The 16259-nt window shown below is 46.6% G+C and overlaps 1 protein-coding gene across 1 annotated transcript in view; it reads left to right on the top strand.

Moving 5' to 3' along the window:
• Positions 1-16259, top strand: part of ARID3A (AT-rich interaction domain 3A) — a 79772-nt gene that overhangs the window by 52723 nt on the left and 10790 nt on the right. The window contains exon 4 of the mRNA XM_043976468.1: positions 2691-2763. Within this exon, the coding sequence (XP_043832403.1) occupies positions 2691-2763 (73 nt within the window). The remainder of the gene's footprint in view (positions 1-2690; positions 2764-16259) is intronic.

Genomic DNA, 16259 nt, shown 5'->3' with positions numbered 1-16259 from the left:
CCTATGTTCTAAGGGCCCTCCCAGCTCTGACATCCTGTGTTCCAAGGGCCCTCCCAGCTCTGCCATTCTATGTTCTAAGGGCCCTTCCAAGCTGTGACATCCTGTGTTCTAAGGGCCCTTCCAGCTCTCACCTCCTGTGTTCTAAGGGCCCTCCCAGCCCTGACATTCTGTGTTCTAAAGTCCCTTCTGATCTCTGGCATTTGATGTTCTCTGTTCTCTAAATGCCTTTCCAGGACCCTATGTCAGGTTGTACTCATTTGGATTCCTTGGAATTTTGGCATCTGCACCCATTGGCCCAGAAGGTCAGAAACTGTGAAGCGTATTGTGGGACCACCTATTAATAGGATCAGAGCCATGAAGACACTTAGAACATAGCTGAGGGGGAAGGAGGAATCTGTCAGAGTGGGGCGACCTTTATAACCTAGAACCTAGATTGTCAGAGATAGAAGGGACCTTCTCCACTTCCTCGTTATCCGCATATAAGGGAACTGAGGCCTGGAGAAGGGCTGAGACTTATCCAAGGTCACCCATAGGCACATGTACGTCCAGACAGGTTGGAGTAATGTGCTTTTTCCAGCTCCAGTTTGGCCTTCCATCCTGGGCCAGGGGAGTAGCCCAGGCCCCTCTGGACTTAATGACAGCTCTCCCCCCTCCCGCCCCTGGGCTTGCCCGCCCACCAGCTCCTGGGGAGGTTTAATTATTGGTTTCAATATTTGTCTCCTCTCTCTGCTCATCTCCCTCCCCACCCCCTTCCCTGTTTTGAGTACAAACTGCATTCCTGAGTGTTTAATCTAAAGCCTGGTATTTGCTTCATCCCTCCTTCCTCCCACTCCCCAAACACCCCCTCCCCTTCTTCTCTGACTCCTCTTTAATTATCTCAGCCTCATCCACCAGCCCAGGAGCTCAGAGCCCCACAGCTTCTGGGAGGGAAGAGAGGGTTTGTTCTACACTCCTCCTGAGGCCCTGAATCCCATGTGGCACAAAGGACAGAGGGCCCTGGACTTGAATAGGTTCTTGGGTCCCCTCTCCTGGTCTGAATGAACCCAGGGGTTTTTCTTTTCATGGCTGATCTGGGTATCTGTGACCCTGGGTAGGACTTCTTTACCCAGAGGGTCTGAAACCATCTCCCCCAGTTTGCCAGGGGGCTCAGGAAGGCTGTTTGTGATGGATGTTTGGAGTTGAACTCAACTCCAGAGGTAGAGGTGCCTCTCCGGGCTCCTTCCTTTTCTTCCTCCCCACTCCGTGGTCTTTGGGACTCCTCAGATTCAACACGTCCAAACCAGAACTCCTCATGCGCCCCCCACCTAACTTAACTTTCCTGTTACTGTCAAAGACACCACCATCATCTCAGTCAACCAAGGCCTGCAACCAAGACGTCAGCCTCCATTCCCTCATAGTCACCACACATCAACAAAGTCAGTCTCTTGGCAGCTCTTGGCATTCCTACCTTTGCAAGGCATCTCTCTACATCCTTTGTCCCCTCTGACCCTGCCCACCCCCCATCCCCCCTAGTGCTGGCCCTTATTTCCTTACACCTGGAGTATTACAATAGCTGCTGGCCTTTGGGTCTCCCTGCCTCAGGTCTCTCCTCACTCAGAACCATCATCCAATCAAAAAGGTGATCTTCCTTTTTTTTTTTTTTTTGGGTGAGGCAGTTGGAGTTAAGTGACTTGCCCAGGATCACAAAGCTAGTAAGTCTGGGGCCAGATTTGAACTCAGGTCCTCCTGAATCTAGGGCCGGTGCTCTATCCACTCCACCACCTAGCTGCCCCAAAGGTGATCTTCCTAAAGCTTAGGTCTGTCCATATCATTCCCCCAGTAGATTGTGGTGGCTCACTTCGATCACCTCCAGGACCAAACAAAATCCCCTGTTGTTCCCAGCCTTCATAAACTGGTTCCCCCCTCCCCTTTTCTTGTCTCCTTATACCTTACACTCTCTACTCACTCCATGATCAGCTACAGGGCTCTGTCTGCTCTTCCTCCCACAGGACATTCCGTCCCCAGGCCTTCCCTGGCCCTCCTCAATTCTAGGGCCTTCCCTCTGAGATTACCTTCCATTTTCTCTGTAGTTCTCTTCTGGAAACATAGTTTTATCTGCCTGCCGCATTGCATTTAATAATGATAATGGCGGCGGCGGTGGTGGTGATGATAGCTAACATATATGTAGTGCCCCACACTGTGCTAAGTACTTTACAAGTGGTATCTCATTTGGTCTTCATGATAACCTTGAGAGGTAGGCGCTGTTATCTCCCCATTTTACGGATGAAGAAACTGAAGGAGGCAGAGGGAGGTCAAGGGACTTGGCCAGAGTGACATAGCTAGTCAATGTGTAAGGCTGGATTTGAACTCAGGTCTCTAGGCCCAGTGTCACCTAGCTGCCCCTATAAGACTGTATAAGACTGTGAACTTCTTGAAGGCAGGGGCTGTGTTTTTGCCCTTATTTTTTGGTATCCCTTGTGCTTAGTGCAATGCATGGTACAAAGTAAGTGCTTGTGGACTGAGTGGTTGACTGCCCTATCCCTCTCCTTCCTGGAACCCCTAGTATCTCCAGGTTTGAAGGGAGGGGAAGAGTTGCTCTCTTCCCAAGGGAGGCCCAGATATGGCAGAGCAGGGTGGGGAGAGAAGGGCCCCTTTTCTCTCTGAGTTCCTCCTCATACCTTAGTAACCCTGTCTTCCCTCTTTTCACACAGCTGTATGAACTGGACGGGGACCCCAAGAGGAAGGAATTCCTGGATGACCTCTTCAGTTTCATGCAGAAACGAGGTGAGGGTTTCCCCTACCTTGGGGAAGAAAGCAGAGTCTGGGAGGATAGCATTCCTGCTGAGAGCCCCCTTCCCAAAATGGGCTTGATCTCTCTGAACGGGAGCCCATCGTGTAGGAGCGAGAGCAATAACTCACCTAGGGTAGCATTTTAAGGTTTCCAAAAGCCCTTTCTTCACAACTACCATGGAAACTAGTGAAGATAGCAAACTACCTATAATATTACCACCACCATTTTTCAGATTAGAAACCTGAAACTCTTTGAGGTGAATTGACTTGCTCATGGTTGTGTGGCTGGATAGTCAGGAGAATGGAAGCTCTTTATGAATAGGAACTGTTTTCATCAGTCAACCAGCATTTATAATATTATGTACTAGACACTGGGGGATACAAAGAAAAAAAAATGTAACAGTTCCTGCCCTCAGGGAACTTATAGTCATTTCTGTCACAGTAAGTGCTTGTTGAATTGAATGGAAGGGTCTAAGCTAGAGCCCATTTCTCTGCAAACCAACATCAGGACAGTTTGGCTGAGGCAGGCAGTGGAGGCAGAGGGGGCAAGATCTTGTGCATAAAGGGAGCCCAGGGCATCCTGATGCTAGGGTTTTCTCCATGTGGGAGCCCAGGCTTTCCATGCAAGGGGAGGAAGTCAGGGAAGAGTCTGAGGACCTCTGAGTGTCCGTCCTTCCATCCCTCTCACTCCACCCCATGTACTCCTTCCTTCTTAGGATCATAGGTCTAAAGTTAGAAGGGACCTCAGAGGTCATCTTGATCTGCCCAGGGTCACACAATGTAGTAAGCATCTGAGACAGAATTTGAACCCTAGTGTGACTTGGGTTTGGATGGATATATTGGCCAGGGATGGGAGGGCTGTCCTATTGAACACCAGTGACATTTGCACCCTAATTTCCCTTCTATGGTAGAGTCTGGAGGGCGTTCCAAATTTCCCTAGAAACCATCACTGAGTCTGGGGATGCTGAGGGTTCCCTATAGTATTTCAAAGGCTGCCCCTTCGCCTTTAAGCCAGAGTCTGGGAGGAGCCAGAGGCCAGATGGCAAAGGGGAGAATACTGGGAATGGGGCCTCCCTTGAGGGGCAGCATGGGTGGAGGGGTCAAATGACTTAGCTGTTAATTGGTCAGGCTTTGCCATTGATTGGAACACCTTCTTGAGACTGAGCATCAGTGTTGGACTCTTCACTGTGTAGTGGTAGAGGAAGGGAGAGATGAGGGCTTTGAGCCCCTCATCACCCCAACTCAGTTCTTCTCCCATCCCTCAGGCATCTGAATTGGGAATAGCAAACAGCTTCTTCCTTGGTTTCCCCATTGCAGAAATAGACCTATCTATCTCTCTGGGTTGGCCATAGTCAAATAGAAAATATCTACACCAGTGTCTGCAGGTCCTGTACACTATCCCTTTGTTTTTGATGGAGCTCCTGTTTAGGGGAGGCAGTGTAATAGGGTGCTGTGTTTGGAGCCAACATGACCTGGGTTCAAATCCTGTCTCCATCACTGTATACCTTTGGGGCCTTGGACAAATCACTTAGCTTCTCTGTAAAATGAGTGGTCTAGGTTAAGGGACCTTTGAAAGGTACCTTTCTAGTTCTAAATACGATTGTATAATACCTTATGAATCAACTTCTAAACCCCCTCCCTCGATTAAAAACAAAAAAAGATGAATTGTCCTAAGCAGGGGTGGGTGGCCTAGAGTGGGGGAGGGGAGTCCTAATGATCATAGATTCCCATCTGTGTTTACCAAAGGGCAGAGAAGGGAGGAGGTCTGCCTGTGCAGTGGGAGAGATCAGATTCCCAGAGAAAGCAGATGGTCTGGACGTGGACAGGACTGCCTGGTTTGGGTGGAGGAAATACACTGAATTTTTTCTACATAATGGGTTATATAGAATCTCAAAGTGGCAGAACCTGGAAGACCTTTAGAACATAGAATGTCATAGCTTGGAGGGCCCTTAGAACACGGAATGCTAGCACTTGACTCTCAAAGACCTCTGGGACCTCAGAAGCTATCTAGTCCAACTCCCGTTTATTACAGATGAAGGAAATGAGACTTGTGAGCAGGGCAGGGACTTCCCCAAGGTCACATTATTAGTGGTGGTAGGTTTCCAGACTTAGCTCTGTACTATACTGTCCTTAGAGTGGGGACCTTTATTCAGAGTCTCACTCCTTGGCTTCTGAAGTATTGCTGCCCCGGAGCAGATGTTTGTGGAGTTATCTCCACAGGCATTTCGGCTTAGTCACAGGGTTGTAAACCACTGGAGGTAGAAGGGAGCTTCAGATATCCATTGTCACATCAGAAAGGTGCCTTACAACATAGGATGTCAGATTGCTTCTTCAATACTGTGGATTCCTGCAAAATTCCACTAAACCTCATGGTGAAAATGCATTTAAAGCACCTCAGAGTCTTGATCTAGCCCAGAGTTTCTTTTTTCTTTTCTATTCTTTTTTTACAGTTAATTTTTCTTTTATTTTTCTCAATTACTGGAGAATTAACATTCTTTTTTTTTTAATTCTCTATTCGCTCCCTCTCTCCTTCCCCTCAGCCCTCCTTGAAAAGACAAACAATTTGATATAAGATATACATGCGCAAGTCATGCAAAACATTTCCATATTGCAAAAGAAAACACAGACCAAAAAAAACCTCAAGAATAATAAAGTTTTTAAAAGTATGCTTCAAAAAAAAAAGTATGCTTTGATCTGCTTTCAGACTCCACCAGTTCTTTCTCTAGAGGTGGATAGCATTTTTCATCATAAGCCCTTTGGAATTGTCTTGGGTAATTGTATTGCTGAGAAAAGCTAAATGTATCAGAACTGATCATCACACAATGTTGCTGTTACTGTGTACAGTATTCCCCTGGTTCTATTCGCTTTACTCTGTGCCAGTTCATTTAATTCTTCCCAGGTTTTTTTTGAAAGTACCCTGCTTATCATTTCTTACAGTTCAATAGTATTTCTTTTTTAAAATTTTTTAAAATTATTTATTTGTTTGTTTATTTTGTGGGACAATGAAGGTTAACTGACTTGTCCAGGGTCACACAGCTAGTTAAGTGTCTCGTGTCTGAGGTCAGATTTGAACTCAGATCCTCCTGAATCCAGGGCCAGTGCTTTATCCACTGTACCACCTAGCTGCCCCAGTTCAATAGTATTTTCATCACAATCATATACCACAGCTTGTTCTGCCATTCCCCTATTGCTGGACATCCCCTCGATTTCCAGTTTTTTGCTGCCACAAAAAGAGCTGCTATAAATATTTTTATACAAAGAGGTCCTTTTTTTCATGGAACTCTTTGGGATACAGACCTAGTAGTGGCATTGCTGGGTCAAAGGATATATGCACAGTTTTGTAGCTCAGAGTTCATTAATCTGGGCATCCACAAGCTTGCTTTTTAGATATTTTGATAACTTGTATGTCTTAGTATAATTGCTTTCCTTTGTAACCTTAGGTAGTTCATTTAGTATGTTTAAAACATGCTTGTGAGTAGGCATCGAGGGGCAGCTAGGTGGCGCAGTGGATAGAGCACTGTTCCTGGATTCAGGAGGACCTGAGTTCAAATCCGGCCTCATACACTCAACACTTACTAGCTGTGTGACCCTGGGCAAGTCACTTAACCTCAGCTGCCTCACTAAAAAAAAAGAAAGAAAGAAAAAAAAAAAGAGAAGGCATTGATAGGCTTCACCATACTGCCAGAGGGGTCTAGCTCATAAAAAAAGTTAAGAACCCCCTCTCTAAGCTTATTTTTCTTCTTTTTAAATTTTTAAATCAGTAAGCATTTATTTTCTCTCCTTTATGCCACTTCCCACCAATTATGCAGTCAAACAAAACACACACACACACACACACACACACACACACGTCTAAAAATCTATGGCCCATCCTGTACCCTGACTCCATCACCTTTATCATTGGCCCTCTGGAATCATCTTAAACTGTCATGCCAGACTCCTCCCACGTCACTGCCCCTCACCTGTCTCCTCTCCTTCCAAACTGGCCTCCATACTGTCCCCCTGTACACAATGTTCCATGTTCTTTCTTTGCCTTGGCAGGAAGGCCTGGAATGCTCCCTCTCCTCATTGCTACCTCCTTCCTCCCTACCCTCCTTCAGGGCTCAGCTGTCTTGATACCTCCTCTGACAGGAGAGACAGTGTGACATAGCCCTGCTTCTGACACGTGTTCATCATGTGGCCCCCGGCCAAATCATTGAAACTGTAGGGCCTCTGGGCAAATCTCGTGCTGTTGATTTAAGAGGAGGTGCTCACCTGCATTGGTAGAGGGAATTTCCCTGGTAGTTCTCTGTACCATCAACATAACACCCTGTCCCTATCCCTGTATTTTTATGTACTTGTCTGTGTACATATTGTGTGGCCCTCCCTCCCCCAAGTAAAATACAAGCTCATTGAGGGCAGAAACAGTTGCTTGCTTCCTTGCTTTTTGTTTCCCTAGAACATAGCATACTACTTTGTTGACTTGAATTGAACGGAAAGGGGCCTTGGGGGTTTCTTGGGGTAGATTGCCCTACCTCTGTCTCCTAACTCTACCTGGATTTGGAGTGAGAGGACTTGGGTTTGAATTCCAGCTCTTGACCTCTCTGGGCCTCAGTTTCCCCATCTGTAAAAGGAGAGGTTTGGATTAGGTGACCTCTGATCCTCAAATCCTTCAAGACCCAGCCCATGTACTTTTCCTCATCTGGCCTCCTGTAACACAGACTATCTGTGCCCCTCATTTGTCCCTTATCTCATGCTGCCCTGTGCCAGGGACATTTGTGTCCCTAACTCATGGGAAGGGAAAAGTGCTATCCTTGCATGAGAGTGCATTACCGTCAGCTGGAAACTTATCCAGGAAGGGGCTGGGAGCCCTCCTGTCCTTGGGCCCAGAGGGTGGGCTGGCTCCCTGTGCCAAGGAGGGAGTGAGGAATCTGAGAACTGCAAAGGACCTCCAAGGCCATTGATTCAAACCTCTGCAGCATGCCCGAGGAGCAGTCCTGCAGCCTCTGTTGGGAGATCTCCCCCACTTTTTTTTAAAATTATTTATTTATTTATTTTAAAATTTTTATTTATTTATTTATTTGTTTGTTTAAATTTTTAAAATTTTTTTTAAATTTAAAAAAATTTTTTTATCCCCCACTTTTTAAAATGGTTTTTGGTTTTTTGGGTTTTGGGTGGGGTTTTTTTTGGTGAGGCAGTTGGGGTTAAGTGACTTGCCCAGGGTCACACAGCTAGTAAGTGTCAAGTGTCTGAGGCCGGATTTGAACTCAGGTCCTCCTGAATCCAGGGCCAGTGCTCTATCCACTGTGCCACCTAGCTGCCCCTACCCCCTTTTTTTAAATGGTGGCCATCTTCTCTTGTATAGCTCTGAATATTAGGAAGTACCTCCGTACCTTGACCACCTTCCTCCTCCTCCCCTGGTCATCACCTCCTGAGGCCAAGGAAGCAGCAAATTTAATCCCTCTTCCATAAGCCTTGAAGGCCACCAAGTCCTGCCTAAATCATTTCTTCTTCCCACTAAACATCTCCAGTGTCTTCTGCCAATCCTACTATGGTGTGGACTCTGATCTTCTCACCATTTTCTCCCTCCTCTGAATGCATTCTACTCAAGGTCAACTGAGTTGGACTGGTGAAGAGAGCTCTGGGTCTGAATCAGGAAGACCTGAGTTCAAATCCTACCTCAGACACTTCCTAGCATTGTGACCCTGGGCAAGTCACTTAACCCTGTTTGGCCTCAGTTTATTCATCTGTAAAATGAGTTGGAGAAGGGAATGGCAAACCACTCCAGTATCTTTTCCAAGAAAATCCCAAATCAAGTTACAAAGAGTCAGAGACAACTGAAACAATGCAACAACAGAAATTGTCATTATTAAAAGATGGTACCCAGAACTAAACCCAATAGTTCAGTGCAGAGGGCAGTGACACTACGACCTCCCATGTTCTAGAAGCTGTACTCCTCAGGGTAACTTACTATTAATCTTTTAACAGTCACATTGCTGGATTTGCAATCCCCTAAGAAACATGGATCTCTTTCACATGGCTGCCTGTCTAGCCACATCTATGCTGTCCTGCTCTTGTACATTTGGTGTTTTGAATCCCTGTGGCCACTTGTCTTGACCAGTCCCATTCTGGGGTTCTTTAAGTCATCCTAGATCTCAAGAACTTGCTGTGTTCTTGATCAAGTGTTCCCCTCTTATTCTGAGGGATGTGGGAGCATGGTGAATGGCGTGATGAAGAGGAAAGAATCAGGAGATCTAGGTTCAAACAACCCACTGATGCCACTGATGCGTCAGATTCTCTCTAGACCTCAGTATCCCCATATGTAAAATAGAACCAAGAATCGGGGAATAGCAAAGCTAGAAGGGACTTCAGGATATAGAACATATGAATTAAAAGGATGTTTAGTTCAGTCTAACACCTCCGTTTTACATATAAGAAAAATGAAACCCACAGATGGGAAGGGACTTGGCCAAGGTTACATAACCAGTTATTGAAAGACCTGGGACTGGCATCCAGGTGTCCCATCTCCAAGGCCACCATTCTCTTTATGCAGCTCCACTGATTTTTCAGGGAGCAGTTGTCTCTTCCCAGGGGCACGAGGGGGGCAGGCATCTGTTATTAGATTTTACAGATGTTTCATCCACAGAACCAGAGCCTACATCTCCTTAACAATCGTCTTCCCACCACCACAGCACCCCCACCCTCCCCACCCCCAGCCACCCCCATCGTTCCTTATCTGGGATGGGTCCAGTGGCTGCTGGGAATGAATGGAGCTTTCTGTAAACCAGGGCCTCCCTACCACTCTCCTCCTGAATAGGCTTTGCCCTCCCTGCTTAGGGTTATTCTATAAACTTCCTTTTCCCCCAGCCTGTATCCCTCACACAAAGCCTGCAGCCTAGCCCAGCACAGCTGGGGGCTGGGGGCTGGGGGGCACAGCCAGGGCTTCAGTCTGAGGGGATAGGGCAGGGGAAAGGGGAGCAGACGAAATTTCCGGGTGGGCTTTTTCCAACAAAAGGACCTTCAACTCAGAATCCTGGCAGGGGGTTGCAAGGAAGGAGGGATGTTTCCGCTTTGTGGGAGTGGGCCAGTTGTCAGAGCCCAGTCCTTGGATGGTTCATCCCCTTCTCCCCTCCCCCTCCCAAGTCAAGCTGGATGGCTCTTCTCTGTCTTTCCCTCCTCATCTCGTCTCTACTCTTCCAAGTGCCTTCTCTCTTGGTTGTATCAACAAATCTGACCTCAGCTTTGATTCACACAACCTCAGGCTTGGGAACGATGTTATTGTATTGAGCAGACAATGTGACCCATCAGTTTGAGGTGTTCTGTAACTGATGGATTCTCCAGTGACACAGAGAGAGAAGGAAAGAGGGAGAAAGAGAGAGAGGGGAGGAGGAAGGGGGGAGAGAGGGGAGAAAGAACTCCTAAATAGGGTCTTTCACTGTCTTTGTCATCCTCAGAGTAGTCTCTCTCTTTTCTCTTCTTTACAAGTCTTTCTTTCTCTCACTCTCCCTTCCTTCCTTCCTCCCTCTCTCCCTCCCTCCATATTTTCCTTTCTTCCTTCCTCCCTCCCTCCCTTCCTTCCTCCCTCCCTCCCTCCCTCCCTTCCTTCCTTCCTCCCTCCCTCCCTCCCTCCCTTCTTCCCTCCCTCCCTCCCTCCCTCCCTCCCTCCCTCCCTTCCTTCCTTCCTTCCTTCCTTCCTTCCTTCCTTCCTTCCTTCCTTCCTTCCTTCCTTCCTTCCTTCCTTCCTTCCTTCCTTCCTTCCTTCCTTCCTTCCTTCCTTCCTTCCTTCCTTCCTTCTTTCCTTCCTTCCTTCCTTCCTGTCTCTCTTGTTTCTTCTAACACTAAGCAGTGTCTCTCTTTTTCCCAGTCTTTTCTCTCTCTCCCTCTCTCTCTTTCCCTCTCTCTGTCTCTCCCCCTCCCTCTTCCTCTCCCTCCCCCATCTCTCCCCTATCTCTCCCCTCCCTCCCTTGTCTCTTTCTGTCTCTTTTTTCTCTTTCTATGATGTCCTCCCCACCCCCACCCCAATCTCTCAGTCTTTCTTTGTCCTTCTCAGGCAGCAGGATCTCTCTCCCTCACTTTCTGTCTTTTTCTCAGCTTTCTCTGTCTTGCCCATTTTTCTCCCCCTTCCTGTCGTCTTTTCCTTTTTCCCTCCCTCTCCTTTTCCTTCTCTCTATCTCTTTCTCAATAAACATGAGCTCTGTGTAGCCTTTTACGAGGGAAGAGGCCAATTACCAGGGCCCCAGAAGGTTGATTGCATTGCTGTCTATAACCTACCCTCACATCTGTTCAATCAAAGTGCCCCTGCTGCTGCTGCCACTGACTTGTGCCTCTAGAGCAAGTACAACTGAGACTCTGCACCTTTGGAGCAAGGCTGCATGTTTCATTCCTTGTGTCGGCTGCTTCCTGCCCCACAAAAGTCTGGCACAGAACTAACCATGGATCCCAGCCCCCCAGGAACCAGGGCATGGTCCTTCCTCACTTTGAGAATTGGAGGAGGCACTCGGGATCTGATTGTAGTTTCTTTGGGCTTTGGCAGGAAGAAATTTCCCTAGGTCTTCATTCAGGGAACATAGGTTTAGCACTACAGGGGACCTCCAAATCCTTTCTAGTTCAATCCTCTTATTTTCCAGATAAAAAAATTGAGGATTGGAAGAGTTAAGTGACTTGCCCAAGGTCACACTGGTTCTAAATGTCAGAGGTAGGATTTGACCCCAGGTTCTTTGACTTGAGAGCCCTACTGGGTTCTAGGGTTCTCTGAACTAGATTGGGAATGAGGCTTCCCATTGAGAGAGAAGCTGGTGGGGGGGTCCATATGACCTCTGATTCATTGCTTAAGAATGAGCCAGATTTCTTCCCCATCTGGACCCCCAGGAGTTAAGACTCTAGAAGGAGGGAAAGGAAATTAGATGCTTTGAAAACAATCTCAGCTCTCAGGCTCTAGGTAGAAGTGATGCCCTTGATTTCTCTCCTTGGTTCTCTCTCCCTCCCTCTATGGGATCTCTCTCTCCATCTGTCTCTTTGTTTCTTCTCACTGTCTTTCATCTCTGATACTTTCTTTGTCTAAGGCTCTTTTACCAGTCTCTCTTTCCTTTGGTTTTTTTTTTCATTGTTTCTTCTCACTGTCTTTCATCTCTGATACTTTCTTTGTCTAAGGCCCTTTTACCAGTCTCTCTTTCCTTTGGGGTTGTTTTTTTTCCATTATTTCAGACTCAGCATTGGCTGGCTAGCTCAGATGTAATGGCAGCAACATCAGGGACCTCATGCTTTTGCAGCTGCCCAGTTCCCTCCCACCCCACCCCAATACTTCCTCCTGGCCGCCTGTCCTTTGAGTTCAGAGTTTGCAAGGTCAGAGTTGGCCCTGTGCCACATTTACGTGTTAACAGAGAGCAGGGCAAACTCCATGTTTGCTCTGGGAAAGGAGCTGCCAGCCGAGCAAGGCCCGCACACTTCCTGTCTGGCTCGCTGAGTGGACTTTGGCTGAAGTTTGTTGTCCAGCCTCCCTTTAGGGTTCCCCCAGGTTGTGCAACTCCTCGGCGTTGTGCAAATCCACGCCTTGTCTGTGTGTGTGTGTGTGTGTGTGTGTGTGTGTGTGTGTGTGTGCGTGCGTGCGCGCGCGCATGTGGGAGTACATGTGTGCATAAGTGTAGAGTAGGAATTCCTGCACTGGGTTGGAGGCTGGATGGGATCGTCCCTAAAGCTCCTTCTACCACGGAGACTCTGGAAGCCTGAGATCCTAATGCTCTTGTCATTTTACAGGCCTACATTCTAAGATTTCAGGCTTGAGGGCTTCAGGAAGTTTCTGAGATACTAGGTTCAGAAATACAAGGTTCTTAGCTTCTGAAAGGCTAAAATTCTGTGATCTTTTTTACAAGAATAACATCAAACAAGCATACCAGGATTCTAGGCTTCTTAGATTCCAAGTTCCTGGCCTTCTAAGATTTAAGCTCTTGAGTGTTCTTCTTCTCTTCTTCCTCTTCTTCTTCTTCTTTTCTTCTTCTTCTTTTTTTTTTTTTTGAGGCAATTGGGGTTAAGTGACATGCCTGGGGTCCCATAGCTAGTAAATGTCTGGGGCTCTGATTTGAAACTTAAGTTCTCCCAAGTCCAGGGCCGATGCTTTATCCACTGTACCACCCAGCTGCCCCAAACTCTTAAGCTATGATTATCATTTGATTATTCTAAGATGGTGGCTATCTAAGATCATCCTTATCAGCTGTCTGGTTGACTTCTTCAGCAAGCATTTATTAGGTTCCTAAATCTAGCAAGACACTACTTGTCTCTGGGGCTAGAAAAGGATGACCCAAACAGCAATGCTTGTCCTCAGGGAACCTCCATTCTACTTTGGGATACAGCGTGTATCCAAGTACCTGGATAAATAGATACAAAGTTATTTAAGAGAGAGAGAACTCTAATAATTAGGAGATCAAGGAAAGCTTCATGGAGGAAGTGGTAGCTGGGCTTTGCCTTAAAAGAAAAGAATTCAAGGGGCAGCTCTAGGTGGCAAAGTGGATGAAGCACTGGCCCTGGATTCAGGAGGATCTGAGTTCAAATCTGGCCTCAGACACTTGACACTTACTAGCTGTGTGACCCTGGGCAAGTCACTTAACCCTCATTGTCCTGCCCAAAAAAAAAAAGGGGGGGATTCAAGGATCTCAATACTTTTGTCCTCAGTCACAAATACTTTCTCCTCTGCTACACACACACACACCACCTAGGCCTGTGCCTAGAGGGGTTGATGGGATTCTAGGCTTTGATCTTTGAGCTTGACAGAAGTTTTTGATGTCTTCCACATCCTTTAGAGGTCATTTCCCACCCAGGAGGGCCAAATTCTAGTGCCTCTCCCAAGCTTGGCATCAGTCAGTTTAGCAAATGTTTGCTACATAGGTGCTGGGTGAGCTATGAAGTTGAAATAATATAGTAATAGTAGTTGTAGTAATGATAATGACAGCCATTGTTATTACTGATTTTCCCAGAGCTGCTGTGAGAACCAAATGAGATTGTTCAATTCAGTTCACCAAACGTATTAAATAAGTACTGTGTGCAAAGGACTGTGCTCATGGGATAATGAGACAGTGCATATAAAAGCAATTAGAGGGTATAGTGGAAAGAGCGTTGGGCCTGGAGTCAGGAAGACCTGGGTTCAAATGTGGCCTCGGATATCTAGTAGCTGTGGGATCTTGGGCAACTCACAACATCTTCTGCCTCAGCTTCTTCATCTATAAAATGGGGTTAATAATAGCATCCAGGGTTGTTGTAAAGATCAAATGAGATAATATTTGCAAATCACTTTGCAAACCTTAAAGTGCCATATAAGTGCTGGCTATTGTTATTATATAAGATATCATTCTTGACCTCCAGAGGCTTATAGTCTAGTAGGACGATAAAACAAAACAAAAAATTGAGGGAGGGTTAGGTAATGATGGTAATGATTAAACTTTTATCTAGGGGGCAGCTAGGTGGCACAGTGAATAAAGTACCAGCCCTAGATTCAGGAGGACCTGAGTTCAAATTTGGCTATAGACACTTGACACTTACTAACTGTGTGACCCTGGGCAAGTCGCTTAACCCTTATTGCCTGGCCAAAAAAAAAAAACCAAACAAACAAACCCACAAACTTTTATCTCATGTTTTCAAGTTGGTAAACTGCTTTAGTCTAAGAATAGTTAAATGACTTGTCCAGAATCATATGGCTAGTAAGTATCCAAGGTCAGATTTGAACTCAGATCTGAGTTTACTTATTCTAAATCCAACAGTATCCACTGGGTGTCCTAGCCGTGGTTTAGAAGCAGCCCCTTTCCTCCCTTCACAGTCTTGATCCTGTAGTCAATTTCAATGATACATAGTCCCAAACCTTTTAATTCCTTGTTCCCCTGACTTTCTGCTGTCCTTTTTTTTCTTTTTCTTTTTTTGTGGGGCAGTGGGGGTTAAGTGACTTGCCCAGGGTCACACAGCTAGTAAGTTGTTGTTTTTTAAGTGTCTGAGGCCAGATTTGAACTCAGGTACTCCTGAATCCAGGGCCAGTGCTTTACCCACTGCGCCACCTAGCTGCCCCCACTTTCTGCTATCCTTGCAGCATGGTGTGGTGGACTCTACTGGCCATGGAACCAAGCATATCTAAAGCTAAATCCTATGTCAGTTACCTTCTAGCCATGTGACCCTACATTAGAGGCATCAGTGGTAACCTTGCTGGAACTGGTTTAGTAGAGTGATAGGGCTAGGGGCATTTTACAGGAATCTGTAATAGTTTGGCCCAGTGGAAAGAGTCCTGACTTCTAGAGTCAGAAGACCTGAGTTCAATCATGTAGTGACTCATATGACCTTGGATCATTGTCTCAACAACCCCACCCCTGTCCCCACCTCAGGCCTCAGTTTCCTCATCTGTAAGATAAGGTTGGATTCAGTGGCCTTGATCTAATGGCCTTTGATAGAGCCATGAGTCTGTGATCATGAATTTAGAGCTCGAAGGGACTTTAGATCCTCCCCCTCCCCCCCCCATTTTTACAAATAAGGAAAATTAAGACACAGAGAGGTTCACTGAATTGCCTGGGTCACATAGCTATTAAGTGTCTCTCTCAGGTGAAATTTGAACCCAGGTCTTCCTGACTCCAAGTCCAGTGCTCTATTAACTACCACATGCTATCTCTGTGAGTGAAGCATGTGAGTAAGGAAGGGAAGCAAGTGAAAGTAGACTACCTTTTCTAGGCATTTGGAGGGGGGGGTGAGAGGGAATATCAGTCTGATGATGTGATGGTGATGGTGGGGAAGGTTATTTGTTAGGATCGGAACAAGAAGACTCCTGGAGAGAGAGAGAGGTGGGGAGAAGAGATTGGAGTAGGGACCCCAGAGGAAATGGGAAGAAATGGGATGGAATATGGTTGGAGGGGTTATCCCGGGGAAGAAGGGGGGACCTTGGCTTTTGAAAGCAAAAGAAGGGAATGGACAAAGACAGAGATTTTGAGGTGTAGAAGGGAAGGTTCCTCAGTAGAGAAGGGGTTGAAACCACCTGCTGATAGAGGAGATGGCAGCAGACCCGGGGATCAGAGAGACAGTTATATTTCCCCTGCTCCCCACCCCACCCTAGAGATGGCTACCATTAGATATGTGTGTGTGCTCGCACGTGCGCGTGTGTAATTTAGGGACTATGGGTTTAGTCATTCAGGTTTTGTGAATTCTTCCAGCAGCACAGGAGTAGAAATCAGGGAGGTGGTAATAGGGGGTGGCCCTGGTTGTGGATTATAGATTTAGGGCTAGAAGGTACCTTAGAGGCTGTTGAATCCAACCTCCTTCGTTTTACAGATGGGGAAACTGAGGCACAGGGAGGTTAAGCAAATTGCCCAAGGTCACACAAGTTACTCTGTGTGCCAGAGATAGGATTTGAACGCCAGAACCAGGGTTCTTGCCTCCAAGCCACACTGCTTCAAATTCCTATAACACACCCATCCTTATCACCCTATCCAAGGTTTCAGTAATTTCCTGAGACCCAGAGAGTAGGAGCAATGGATAGAAATCGCAAATGG

Source organism: Dromiciops gliroides, chromosome 1 (genome assembly GCF_019393635.1).
Source record: "Dromiciops gliroides isolate mDroGli1 chromosome 1, mDroGli1.pri, whole genome shotgun sequence".
Classification (NCBI taxonomy): Eukaryota; Metazoa; Chordata; class Mammalia; order Microbiotheria; family Microbiotheriidae; genus Dromiciops; species Dromiciops gliroides.
The sequence above is the reverse complement of the archived record's forward strand: the minus strand, read 5'-3'. Positions and strand labels throughout refer to the sequence as shown.